General features: G+C 44.9%; 1 protein-coding gene across 6 annotated transcripts in view; it reads right to left on the bottom strand.

The window, feature by feature from the left end:
• The window catches only part of TEAD3 (TEA domain transcription factor 3), a 90,652-nt gene that overhangs the window by 19,240 nt on the left and 57,041 nt on the right, over positions 1-14,371 (bottom strand). For all 6 annotated transcript variants that reach the window (XM_081915957.1, XM_081915958.1, XM_081915960.1 and 3 more), the window contains exon 3: positions 1,794-1,858. In XM_081915957.1, coding sequence (XP_081772083.1) covers positions 1,794-1,858 — 65 coding nt within the window. The remainder of the gene's footprint in view (positions 1-1,793; positions 1,859-14,371) is intronic.

The raw sequence follows: 14,371 nt of genomic DNA, 5'->3' as shown, positions 1-14,371 counted from the left end.
ATGCCTTTGGTTCTGTGTCAATTGTTCATTTGAGTATTTAAGAACAAGCCAGCATACAGGGTACGTCCCACCTGGAGGCAGTCCTAGAGTGTGTTTCCCATGCCTTTTGGAAAGATGTTACGGATAAGCCTTTGGTCTGACACACTGTCAACTGCTCCATGAATTCTGAGATTACAAATTCTGCAACCATTTAATGGATTGCAGAGCAGGAATGTGTTGACTATTACAAAAAAGAGGGACATCTGCCATTGCTACAAAAAAAGAGGAGTGCCTTCATGAGGATTCTTTCAGGCAAAGTCTTTAGCTACGTTTGCACATCACACTAAGCCAAACTACAGCTTGGTGCGAATGTGCAAACATGCTGGCTCCTGGCAAGCGGATCGCATTCACTTTGCTCCTCTTCAGGCTTTTGAGGTCTTAAAAGTGTTGTCCAAACCTGGGGTCATGGTTAAGGTCTACCATTCTTAACCACATTCTATAGCCAAGTTTTGTCCTGTGGTTAAAGAAGAAATACTTTAGACCAGGGACGTCCAACTCCCAAGAGACTGCGATCTCCCAAGAATAAAAAACTGGCAGTGATCTACCCCTTTTTTTGGGGGGGGGTGTTCAGGTCAAATTGCAATCATGCGCAAATGGAGGATGGGGAATACAGGGTGTTTCAGCCCAAGGGCTGCATTTGCTCTTGACCGACATTTCAAGAACTGTATGCCAGCAGTGGCTGTGACCAAAATTGTTACTGCCACCTCATTCCTTCTCTCTTCCTCTCCTACTCTCTCTGCCCCACCCCTAACACAGCATCAAGACCAGTAATGGTGGTGGTGGTGGAGTTAACTTGATGTAGGACAACCCGAACATGAACACAGCATGATAAGAAGAATCAAGAAAATAGATCTGTCACCAAATTGCTGACTGCCTGGGTGGGCAATGCAGCCCTTAGGTCAAGTGGTTTTCACTTCTGCCCTGAAGATTCAAAAAGCACCCACAGCCAACTGGAAAGATGGAAGCTACAATTATGGATGCATAATTGTTGCTAGGGGCCAACTTCTATTTTTGAAAGAAAAATCTTCCTCTTCACCACTCCCAGTGCTGTGCAGCATCTCCTATCAAGCTCTACCTATGGTCCTACTTCAGGATTCTTCCCAGTCAAGTGGTGGAGACAAAATGATTATTTACTCCTTTAAGGGAATTTGGAAGGGCAATAAAAGGGCCAATATGTTTGCTGTAGTGGGAGAATATGAAGTTACAGAGCTCCTATAACACCAACTAATTCTGGAAGGAGCATTTTTTTTAAGCCTTCACCAATTATGAGTGCTTGCAAGAGAGAGAGAGCGCTTGCGATGCATCAAGGCACCTGTGAGCTACAGTTGCCATTACACACCCCTTGGCTTTATTCAGTAACTTCTTACCAAAGATCCCAAAATATTGAAGCCAAGGTTAATTCTCTAACTTTTAAGGCAACTATCACCTATGTTAGGAAAAAAAGAAACTGAAGCAGGGATCTCAACCGTACCCAACAGACTGGAGCCAGAAAAAGAACTTTGATGTCCCAGACCTTTCCAACTTATTTACTACTAGCTCTGATGCCTCATCACACTTCTGAGTGGTACACTGAATTATGGCAATGGAACAGGCGCGCGCGCGCGCGCGCACACACACACACACACACGGACACACACACGGACACACACACGTGGGTGATTTCACGAGGCCACTTCCTCCTTCAGTCATCCTATTGCAAGGTTGATTTTTTATTTTATTTTTAAGGAAAGGGCAAGAGCTAGGTACATTTTTACCTGTTTCCTTGTCCTTGTTTTCCCCGTCCGTAACTTGATGTACCTTGCTATCAATTCATTGCGACCTAAGGGGATAAATGAATATATAAATGACATGACAAGACAGCTGGAGCTTTGCCTTCCTTCTCCGACTACCTGCTGAATAAAGGCCGTCCCCTCTGAGAAGTCAGAACCACCTTCTGGAACTCTTAACTCTGAGAAACCAAGAACCACAAAATAACTGGAGCAAGAGGCCTAGCTCAATGACATTTTACCAGAAGGTGGCACTAACACAACAGTTGTCCGAATGAAGGAGGTTAGCCAGAAAGGCAGCGCCCCCAGCCCTGGCTGTTTATACACTGAACAAGGCACCTACAACAGCACACCACGTGGATGGCAAAGGAACACGAAATTTAATGGCGTGAGCACAGAAAGCAGGGCACAAACACGGGACACCCAGAAACCTAGCAGGGAAGGCACCGCTCCCATTGTGTCAGCTACAGAATTTCCTCCCACTATGCTGGGAGAGGCCCAAGAGGCCACTGCTGAGGGCTGTGCTGGGAACCGGGCACGCTTCTTTCCTAATCCCAAGTTCTCACACGTGTGCTTCACTCCAGAATCTTACAAGGGTCCTTTGGCCACGATCCCAATGGAAAATATATCAAAATATTGTGACCTATCAAGGATTTGGTTATGAAAGACTAAGATACGGAGTGCGCGCGCACACACACACACCCCTCCCAGAGTTTTGGGTTTCATTTTGTGGCACTACACAGGACACCCAAACCCATGGGATATTTTAAGTGGTGCTGGCCTTTTAAGAGAGAACTTCCCAACCGCCACCTCCTCCTCCTCCTAATTTGAAGCAGAAGAGCTTTTGCTCCACATTTTACAGGCCAGCTGTGGCTAATCTAAATTCAAACGTCAGAGCAGCTGGGAGCTCTCTTTTTCCCTCATCCCCTCCCCTCTGAACATGGTGGGGGTGAGAGGGGGGGGAATGGGGCGGGGAAGCACGCCAGATTTATTTTAATGGACCAGATGGTGGTGGCTGAGGCTTCCTGAAATGCCCTTGCAGCTAACTTAGAAGATCTCTAAATAATAATATATTTATTTTTTCCTTAAAAAAAGAAAGCTGGAGCAACTGTGGCTGTCCTGGCGATGCCAATGCCCTGTATTCCTTTCATGACAGCCACTGGATGTCCGCTCTGAGAAGAGGCTTCACTCTTTGAAATAAAGACACACAACAGCCCCTCACCCACTCCTTTCGCTCCCTACCCCAACACACAATCCCAGTCTTGGACAGACAAGGCCAGGTGCTCCACAGGGTCAAGCAGCACCACGTGAGAGGGACAGAGGAGGATGATACCCTATACCGGAGTAACAATGCCCTTATAAAAGCCAGCTGGCTCAATGCACATCCCTTGATATCTGTAGTTCCTGGCACGCCTTTAAAACAAACAAACAAAAAAGCAGGCCCCAGAGGCCTTGGTCTCTCTTACTGGGGGACCCAAATAGCTCCGCAAACCACTCAAGTTCCGGTGGCATATTCTTTGCAACCAAATCAGCATGGTGCCGCTCGACTTAGTTGAGGAGTCATGCCTTCGGTGTAGTGGGTCCAATTCTATGGAACTCCCTCCCCACTAGAAATCAGGCAGGCACAGTCCCTGACAAATTTCAGGTTAAAATGGTTTTATTCCAGGAGGCCTTTGCACCATGAATTTTGTTCTGCGGGGCTTTTTCTCCCCCAGCTGGATCTTGCCAGAACTCTGTTCTGGCACCTCTCAGGTGGGTGCCATTGCCATTCTAAGAGAACAAGGGAGGTGTTCATGGTGAGATCCGGCACCTCTTTTTCTAGAGCAATAGCACTGATGTTCCGCGATGTTCCATTTATGTTTTAAGCCTTCCACGTGGTATGTTTCGAATTTTGTAAGCCACTTGGAGATCCAGTCAGTCAGTCAGTTTTATTGCACGTAGCCAAAGGCTGCCGCAATGTACACAGAATCATTCAACCATTAAAAGGAATTATACTGGATTGATACAAAAAACGTAAAACGTTTATGTTATCAAGACATTACCTACTCTAAACAGAGCTATAAAAGTACCTTAATATACAAATTAAGACATTAAACAATAAAATTTATAAGCTAAAATTATCACATGGCCACATATATTAAAAATATATATCCAGGTGCAGTCAAAAGCTGGGTATATTCTAAAAAAGGAATAGACAGACCAGGAATCGGGAACCTTCACCTAGCCCTGTGGAGGGCTGCATTCCTTCAGAGGTGGGGGATTGAAGCCAGTCAGGGACCGAGCCCAAACCAAAAGTGGGTGTGGTCACACCTGCGCTCACTACTGTTGGGAAAGGGACGGATTGCAGAAGGCTTTCTCCGCTCATCCGTCCATCTCCATTTTGGCTTTCACTCCATTCCCACTTACATGAAATTAAGACAAAGCTGTGGGTGCCCTGCAAGTAAGGTCTCCGACTCCAGAAGGGCAAACAGCTGTATTTGTGGGGACCCTTCCCCTCATTTCCCCCCTAGGCACTACACTAATGTGGCATTATAAGCAATTCACAAATATTTCATTTAAATTCCAGCACTGTCTCTCCCTTGTGCACGTGCGCACACGCACACCTGATTCACAGTTGTGGAAAATGAGGCACAAAACTAAAACAAACCCCATGAAAGCCTAGCGTACCACTCATGGCATTGATAGTCTCATTCTCCACTCACCTGTGCATGCTAGGATAAGACAGAGGGCCCAGTTTTATAGACACAGAAAGTGGTGTTTCTGGTGTGATGAAGATACAAATGTTGCTGTGCAACTCAGCAATTCTTCAGCCTTTGAGACTAGCAAAAGTATTATTCGACATTGTCTGTCAACTATTTATTGGTTCAAAAAAGTTTCCAGATTAGACTGCCCGTTAAACATTGAAATAACTGCACCCAAAGGTGACCAATGTCAATTCCAGAGCAATAGATTGTGGGCTGCCATAGCTAACCAGTTCTTAAACCCACAGTGAAGTTTTGCCTCCAGTCTGGGCTATTGCAGGCAACAGCACAGCATGGGAGCGGCAGGCAAGCTAAGGGGTTGATTCCGTGTCATAGCCATGCCTGCAAGCCCTCCTACCCTTGGTCCAGGTGTGCTTCAAATGCCTTGATGCTTGCAAAAGGTTGGCCACCCATGACCCACCTGCCATTCTGAGAAAGAGCTATACAGTGGTACCTCTGGATACGAACGGGATCTGTTCCAGAGCCCCATTCGCATCCTGAAGTAAACGCAACCCGTGTCCGCGCATCTCACGATTCGCTGCTTCCGCGCATGCACGTGACGTCATTTTGACCATCTGCGCATGCGCGAACGACGAAACCCGGAAGTAGCACATTCCGTTACTTCCAGGTTGTCGCGGAGCGCAACCCGAAAGTGCTCAACCTGAAGTAACTTCAACCCGAGGTATAACTGTACAAATAAACTGGGAGATACAGGCAATTTTGGCTAAGCAGAGTTCAACAAATCTCTTTTTCCTCCTACTTGCCTCCCTATATTTTGTATGCATAATTCATTAACTGATCCTTAACTAGAAAACTTCATTGTTTTTGACTGGCTCTCCCCCACGTGGGATCTGACATCACAATGGATCAAAGGAACGCTTCTTTTCAGAGGGGAAGTGTTTTAATTGACTCAGGATGTCCAGGTCCTGTGCTGACTTAATCATTGTTTCCATGGATGCAAACTGCATGCCCACCGCTTGGGAGAAAATAATTTTGCCTCTTTAATGCTCTACAAACTTTTGCAATTCAATATTTTCCCTGTGGACATTTTGCCCCCTTGCTTTTAGAATTCAACATCTTAAAAGTCAATTCAGAGTACTGCCAATAGGTCCACTTCTGTTTTATTTCTTTAAAAAAGGAAGCTACCTTTATAGTGTTACCAGATAGTCTCTCTTACATGCCCAAACAAATCTTATTTTTGATGTGATACTGAGAAAAGCAAAGTAACATGGCCAGAAAGCCACAGTTCAAGAATTGTGTGCAAGGATACAGAATCTGGGCTTGCTGTGATTTTTCAACAGCTTAGATGAATTGCTTGTTATTTGCTGCATCTCATTCCCCTTTCCTCTTTGAGAGGGGTAAGAAGGAGGCAGGTTTCCTATCTGCAAAACTCACCCAGGTCTGTTGTCACCTTACTCTGGACTTATTTAATACCTGCAACTGCTTGCAGCAGCGGTGCCACTGCATGCAACCACATGCATACTCATGTGTGTTAATAAACACACATATGATGTGAGCCATTCCAAAACAGAAGACTATAAGGAAGGAGACCAGACCAACACAGACTGTGAGATGGGGAACTAGGCAGGTGTGTAAACTGAAGTCTTTCTAGATCAGCGTTTTAATGGTTTTAGAAGCACTTAACCCTGCACTGACAACTTTCTGGTGTTTATTTTATGAACAACAACTGACTTTTCAACTAACTGATTGCTATACTGGTTGAGAAATGAATTAATGGACTGACTCATGGTTTCACAGCACTAGTTGGATATCTTGTCTTGACTTAACGTCGCTCAGCATTTAAATTCTCCTCTTTTAATAGTGCAACCCTAGGCATGTCTAAAGTGGATGCTCGGGTTGCGAACGTGATCCGTGCGGGAGGCACGTTTGCAACCCACAGCGCTGTGTCTGCGCACATACAGGTCGCGATTCGGTACTTCTGCGCATGCGCGAGTGCTGAAACCCGGAAGTAACCTGTTCCAGTACTTCCGGGTTCGGCATGAAAATGCGCAACCTGAAGCGTCTGTAACCCGAGGTACAACTAGACTTGGAATTAAGTTTCACACAGAGTTCAATGGAGCTTGCTTCCAGGTAATCAAGCACAGGATCATAACCATAGTACATTAATTGATCATTTCACTGGCTGGACGGATTATAATATTGACTGGGTTAACGGTTTATTGCACCTTCATAGGTGTGACATTTGATTGGTTACTATGCTGCTGGAAGATAAAATGGAAAGAAGAGACACTAACTTTACTATGAATGAAATATCAACTTGCTTCACTCTATATATGCTGCTGAGGCCACTAATTCTTTCCCCAACTTTGGCTTAGTGTGGGGGAAAGGGAACAATGCAATTACAAGGAACGTGGAAGAGATCCCTAGCCACAACCATGCTATGTTTGCCACTTTGATAACAAGGCTCCAAACTCCCACCATTATCTTTCTCATCAGAACAGCAGCAGCTAAACTGAGATTTACAACAGAGCTAGAGATTTCAGCCTCTTTTTATCTTTTGGCATGTACCCTGAACAGAGGTAGCACAGGTCTCTCCAACTCAAGAAACAGAAAGTATTTTTGATGTTCTTCCCAACTAGGCATCGGCCGGGAGGCACAACCAGTGTTAGAAACTCAGATATATGAGCTAGGTGCCAAATGGTTCCTTAAACCAAAGTTACAGTCGCCAAAACGGAATGTCTTGTTGCCATTTGGGGGCCAGATGATTCTAAAGTCTTGTTTTTCAAATGATTGTGATAGATTCTCAGTCAAACATCTGGCCAGTTCAGAGGACAACTTTGAGCTAGGTTAAGCACTTTGAGAACTTAAGAGAAGAAAAGTCACTTGATCCAGGGTGAGGCCATATTTATATTGGCATATTCCAACCTCTTTTTCTTATCTGTGACGTGGACCATTCATAACGTAAGAATATTCTTCACAACTATGAGCACTGCAGTGGGGTGGGGTAAGTGAAGACATGCTGCAACAATTAGCTATAATGTTCACTGCCCCTGCTCAGGCTGCACAGAAAAGCATTTTGGTTTCTGAAATTCATTCTGATTGTGCAGGTACAGGATGGGCATAAGTATGTGAAAACAGTCCAAGGAGGCAGGAACCTCCAGACAGTGGAGATGTCAGGCACCATTCTGGCACCCAGGCATCTTCACTTGGTTGCAAGTGGCCAAAAGCCAGATGCAAAATGCGCCTGGCGCCTGGCTAATGTCAGACACTGGGCATGACACAGTCAAGCTACTGGAAAAACACATCAGCAAAAGGTCAATAAAAGAAACCAAAATGTTGAATTCACTCAGGTACTTGCGCAAATTATACAGAGGTAAACAGGATAACTTACAGGAATTGCAAGATCAGTTACTACTAGTAACACTTCATCACACACTCAGTACAGAGACAGAGCTGTAGGTAAATACACCTGAAAGTTAACAAGTCTGACAAGAACAGTTTAGGAGTAAACAAGGGGTGTTAAGACTCTAGTTCTGCTATGCAGCAGGGGGTGGGTGCTAGGGAGGTACAATGATGGGATGGAAACAAACAGATTGGTTTTTACAAAGCAGGCAGGACCGATGTGTGTGTGCTTTGATGAGCAGAAGGAAATCCTTAAATTGGGATCCTGAAAAGCAAAGCATATACCCAGGTGATTGGTACAAAACTATTTTTACAATTGATGTCAAAAACACAAATCAGTGCCAGTGTTTGCTGCTTTTTAGGTCTGGGCCCCACTGGGAATAGCAAGGGCACCAGGACAGAGAAATGTCTCCAAGGAAACTACTGACTCTGGATGAGTCCCTTAACAAAGGAATGCCAACAGCAGACAGGAACCTTTAAGATCCTGGATGTAGAACAGAATTGCGAGTGCTGTTTACAAGAAAACTGAAAATAAGTTGTTTGGATAGGTAGGAAAGGCAACAGAAAGAACTTCTAAATTCACCCAGCACTTTCACTACAACCAACTGATGATTTGCTGGAGTGCTCATCATTTTAGTATGTAGATGAACTGATGGGAGATAAAGCCAACAAACATTAGCAGTCTTCCTCCTGTTCACAATGCCCCTTCCGTCCAGACTATGGCAGTGTCATTTTCGTTAACTTGTTGAAAGAATTTTCAGCTCATCTTATTACTGTAAAGTTTCCTGGTTGTTCAGTGCTCCAGATCCCACAGGACTTTGCACATATTAATTATACCTGTGAAGGATTCCTCCCTGTGGATGTTTGTGCTGTGCTGCACACACGGGCATGGGTGGTGGTGTGGAGAGGAGCCCATGAGATCAGGGCATGGGCTACTCAGCATGGCCCCCTATTCCTTGCTGTCATCTTGCTGAATATGGGAACTGAAACAAACTTCATAGGGCTTAGAGAGATTGTTCCTCTGAACCAGTCGAATGGTTTTGTGTCTTTCTGTCTAAAGCTAAACATTTCTAGTCCATGTCAACACATATGGGCGGATAAGTAGAACTACCAAGGCATGCCTGTCTCTAAGAGCACACCTGTTTATTTTACACTCAAAACAGTCTTCTAATGACAAGACACGTAACTGACTGTGAGCTAAATCTAAACACAATGAAGACGTCTTTGGTAATTGTCAATATAAGGTATAACCTACCCAAATAATGAACCTATGTCTAGGATGCCGGCCGCAACCACTGCACAATTTTCTCATTCTCTTGCAAGCAGATAAGAACCGTGCATACACAAGCAGCATTTCTCACTGAAACGAGGCACAAACAATTACACGCCTACTTCTCCGTAACACATTCTTCACTGTTGTAAATCACTACGGCCAAGTAGAGAGACAGCAGAATTTAAATATGGAAAAGTCCTGCTTACGCAAAGTATTAATTGTATATGCTTGGAGAAGTCAGGCCACAATCCCCAGAATCCTTCCACGTGTTAAGAAGCAAACTAGATGTTACATGAGAGGTGTGTGCAGCCGTCTGACTTCTTTAAAAATGAACAAAAGCCTTAAGAGCCTGCAATTAAGAATAGTAGAATGGGGAGGGGGGACTTTATGGTCCAGGTACCTGTACTATTCTTCTCCATGAGCAGAAGTGGGGGGAAATGAATGGAGAATAAAGGGTTACACAAAGTTCCCCTCCACCCCTCTTCCTATCGAACTGCCCTCAGTGTGTCTCCTGCGTACCATATCAGCTTGGCCCTAAAACACAAGAGGAACCCACCTCAAAGAGTTGCAAAGTGAGCACACTAGAAGACTGTAAAACCTTCTTTGAATCAGAAGCTGTATATAAACTGGATTAAAAGAAAAAGAGCACTGGCAGTAGCAAGCATAGGCAAAGAAACCCCTTTTGCAACTTTTCTCTCCCAGTGTCATTTTGTGTTCCTATCTGTGCTGTGAAGATAAAGAGTCAACTGAGAAGCTCTCTCTGTGTGTGTTCTTCCAACTCCAGGGCACCTGCCATGGCTAATTGTCTCCCTCTGGTACCGGCAGGCACTGCAGACCTGCCCCTGCTCAGCTGTCCCGGTCCCGTGATTCACCAGAGGCTGTGCCATTCCCTCCGAGGGCACGTCCTCCTCCAAATTACTACATTCTCCAAATTCCTCTTCCCTGACACCACCACGTGAACCAGTTGGACAGCTCTGTTAAAAATAACCTAGTGGGGCAACCTTCCAGCCAATCAGCAGCAGGCAGCATACCAGCCCAGGCGGAGCGCAACTCAAGTTACACCTGCTGTCTGGGGCAAGTGCGCAGCCTTCCCTGTGCCTGGCTCATCTCCCTTCCTAGCCCAGTGGAGGAGAAAGAAATGCCCCTTGCCATACACGGACCAGACCCTTCTGCTCTCTCGCTTGCTCTCTCTCCCTCTCTGGCTCTTGCAAACTGGCCACCGTTCAAGTGCTATAGGTTACCACAGGTCACAGCTCTCCCTCCTTCCCTTCAGCCGCTCTTCACAGCAGCTGGGAGATCAGCCCCTGTGTCAGTAACCGGCTCGCTCTCAGCCAAGCACGACCCATTTATCGTAGGCGTTCGGCTCGCCTCGTCAGTGTTCTAGGATTCCTGAGGCATCTTGCTTCCAGCACCTGCTCTGAAATGAAGCTCTCTTTGACCTTCCAGAAGCCCTTGCGCCCCTGCCCCCCATCTCATCCACCCACCTACCCAAGGCTGGACAGCTACGAATGGAATGTCTCACCACCAAGTTCAATCTAGACCAAAAAATATATACACCCACAGCTGAAGAACACCATTCTGTTAGTCTAAGAGCACCACAAGCAATGGTGCTTTAGCAGTCTGCTGCTAGGCTTTTTGGTACAAAGCATGGCATATTCTTAACAAGCAGTTGGGGCCTTTTGCAGAAATAATTTCTAAGAACTGTCAGCCAAAACGCTCGGAAAGGCCAGGCCGCATTCACAGAACACCCTTCATGATTATCCTGAATGGCTACCCTATTTCTGTATGGACTGCACACTCTTTGTGTAACAACAACACCCATTCCTCACAGAAAGGGTTTTGCTAAGCGGCATTGCAGAAGGATACCCCAGACGCAAACTCTACTTTTTTATATATAATCTTTATTTACACATTAAAAATTGCACATAATCAGATACGTTGTTCTGTTGTGAAAGAAAAAAACACACAAAAAGAAAATAGAAAAGAAAAAGAAAAACAAGAAAAAGTAGAAGCGAGGAAAAAGATGGAAAAAATAGGAAGAAAGTTTAACGAAACATCTTATCAACGACATACAGGTTTTTTTAGGAAATACAAACCATCATCGACATTATTTTAAACATATAATTCCAGTAAGCAGACCTTTTATCTTCACCTTGTCGATTTTTCCTCACTACTCTTACTCTCTTATCTATGCCTATTCTCTGGTTTTATTCCCTGATTTGTTTAATGACTTCCTTCTACCACTATGCGGTTCCTAATTTCTCATATCTTAAAATTTCTGTGTCCATTCCTGTTCTGCAGGAACCCATTCTCTTACCTCTGTGGAATTTAGTCCATGCTCAGCCAAGAGTAATCATCGTAAACATACTTCTTCATGTAATTTTAAAAAACATCCCATTCTTTTTTAATTTAATTTTAAATTTTCTTTATGTCATTACGGCCACCAAGATTCTTGTAGCAAAATATTGGAAGAGTAATGTAATACTGACAAAAGAAGAATGGTATTTAAAGCTATGTGAATACCTTGAACTAGCAAAACTAACAGAATCAATAAGAAATCATTCATGGGGGGGGGGGGGATAAAAAAACCTCTACTGATATTTAATGCAGAAAGTATTGTTGTAAACAAAATCTCACAATTCCTATCACAGTATGCACCTATGGTATGCATGTGCGCACACACACTGGAAATGGGTGGGCTTGTTCATGTGAATACAGTTCATGTGAATACAGTGAATACAGTGGATATGCTCCACTCTAAGGAGGAGTACCTACTCCTGCTCCTTCTTCAATGGAACTTCACCACTCAGACCCAGTTCACACAGCACTTTTTTTACTTCACGCAATCAACTTTCCTTGGGTTTGTGCTCACATAGGGAAATATTAACCCATGAGCTGGGTGTTCTCTGAGACGGCCGGCAGCAATTCCCAAGATTTGAGGTGGCACTTTTCCCATGTCCGTTATCACTAGTACATGAACTACATTTATCCACATAACTGTATGCCCAAGGAAGTTTTGAGACCAGGGAGCAGGGGCAGGGGTGGTGCTATTTTGTGCGAATAAGCCCTCATGTGTGAACAGGAACTAAAGTGCAATTTGTTGTTGTTGTTTAGTTGTGTTCGAATCTTCGTGGCCCCATGGACAAGAGCACGCCAGGCACTCCTGTCTTCCACTGCCTAAAGGTAAAGGCACCCCTGCCCGTACGGGCCAGTCTTGACAGACTCTGGGGTTGTGCGCCCATCTCACTTAAGAGGCCAGGGGCCAGCGCTGTCCGGAGACACTTCCGGGTCACATGGCCAGCGTGACATCGCTGCTCTGGCGAGCCAGAGCCGCACACGGAAACGCCGTTTACCTTCCCGCTGGTAAGCGGTCCCTATTTATCTACTTGCACCTGGAAGTGCTTTCGAACTGCTAGGTTGGCAGGCGCTGGGACCGAGCAACGGGAGCGCACCCCGCCGCAGGGATTCGAACCGCCGACCTTTCGATCGGCAAGTCCTAGGCGCTGAGGCTTTAACCCACAGCGCCACCTGCCTACCTTTGGTCAAACTCATGCTGGTAGCTTCGAGAACACTGTCCAACCATCTCTGTTGTCCCCTTCTCCTTGTGCCCTCAATCTTTCCCAACATCAGGGTCTTTTCCAGGGAGTCTTCTCTTCACATGAGGTGGCCAAAGTATTGGAGCCCCAGCTTCAGGATTTGTCCTTCCAGTGAGCACTCAGGGCTGATTTCTTTCAGAATGGATAGGTTTGATCTTCTTGCAGTCCATGGGACTCTTAAGAGTCTCCTCCAGCACCATAATTCAAAAGCATCAATTCTTCGGCCATCAGCCTTCTTTGTGGCCCAGCTCTCACTTCCATACATCACTAAAAGTGCAATAAGGATTCATAAAACTGGAAGTTGCTACTTGCAAGAGCAGAAACTTGTAACTTCACAGCAGAAAAACTGAGTGCTGCTTTCTACGTTATTTAACCGTACTTCCATATTTATAAGCACACAAAAGCATCAGGTGAAAGATGGTCAAGAATGTGCATCTTGATAGCATGTGGCCCAGTAGATATAGGTGAATGACATGCAACAGGCAATCTGCCAAAGCTGAATGCCTATATTTCCAGGTCATGAAGCTGCCCATCTTCAACCATTTTACTGTACAATTGTTCCTTAAAATGCAAGCAGCGAAAAACTAACATATAAAGCAACCATTGGCCACAACACTATAAAAATCAGGACTAAGACTTTACAATAAGGCAAACAATTTTAACCATCCAGATTAACTTTTAATTCAATTATTCAATATAAATAAGCAGACAAAGGCAACAAGTAGTAGAGTAGACATGCAACTCTATTTTTACATTGTTGCCCACGACTGTTTGCAATGGTAAGCTGTCTTTGTTCCTGATAGGGACTGTCTTTCCAAATACCACAAGGCCAGCTCCTACTCATTCATTATGGACAGCAAGTGTCGCACACACGAAATGAAGTTTAGAACAAAGTCCTGTGAAGATGGAACTCACAAGACCCTCTCCAGCCTGTGCCCTGAACATATGGCGCTATCAGTGTTGCTACTTCACATTTCTTTACCTAGTCCACATGAGTTTGTTGCAAAGTCTACCAGGCAAAAGAGGAAAGCTGCAATATTCCAGGCCATAACAGATCTGTGGCAGAGCACCTGAGTGATTCAAGCTTTCTTCTAACCAAGTAAGGCTAAGGATGGGCACAAGTGGAGATCAGAGATCCAGTGGTCCTTTTCCAAACCAGCTTCTCCCATCAAGACAGGTCTTGGAACAAGCAGGCTATTGGTATTGCAGCCAATTAAAATAGAGACTTCCCTCTCCTCACTCACTTGAAAAGGTAAGTGCAGATGGCGTGTCCCCTTTCCTTCCAGTCATACTCTGGGAGAGAGGCCAACTAAAAAAAAAAACCAACCTCTATGCTCCTCTACTCTTATTGCACATGCAGTCAAGAAGAGATTTCTAGAGAGTGAAGAAAAGCAGAGGTGGGGTAAAGTGTAAAACAGGGTTAAAAAAAAAAGATGGGGAGGGGGAGAGCAGCCAAATTTTAAAAAGGCAGAAGTAGAACAGGGCTGCTGTTTCTTTAAGCAATTGCCAGATGTCTCCAAGTGGCTGGAAAAACCAGTTTGTACACTTGGGCTTGATGAACAAAGGCCAAGCTCCCCAGCGGCACTCCAGCTA

Source organism: Podarcis melisellensis (genome assembly GCF_964234715.1).
Source record: "Podarcis melisellensis genome assembly, chromosome: 6".
Taxonomy (NCBI): Eukaryota; Metazoa; Chordata; class Lepidosauria; order Squamata; family Lacertidae; genus Podarcis; species Podarcis melisellensis.
This window is presented reverse-complemented; position numbering and strand designations above follow the sequence as displayed.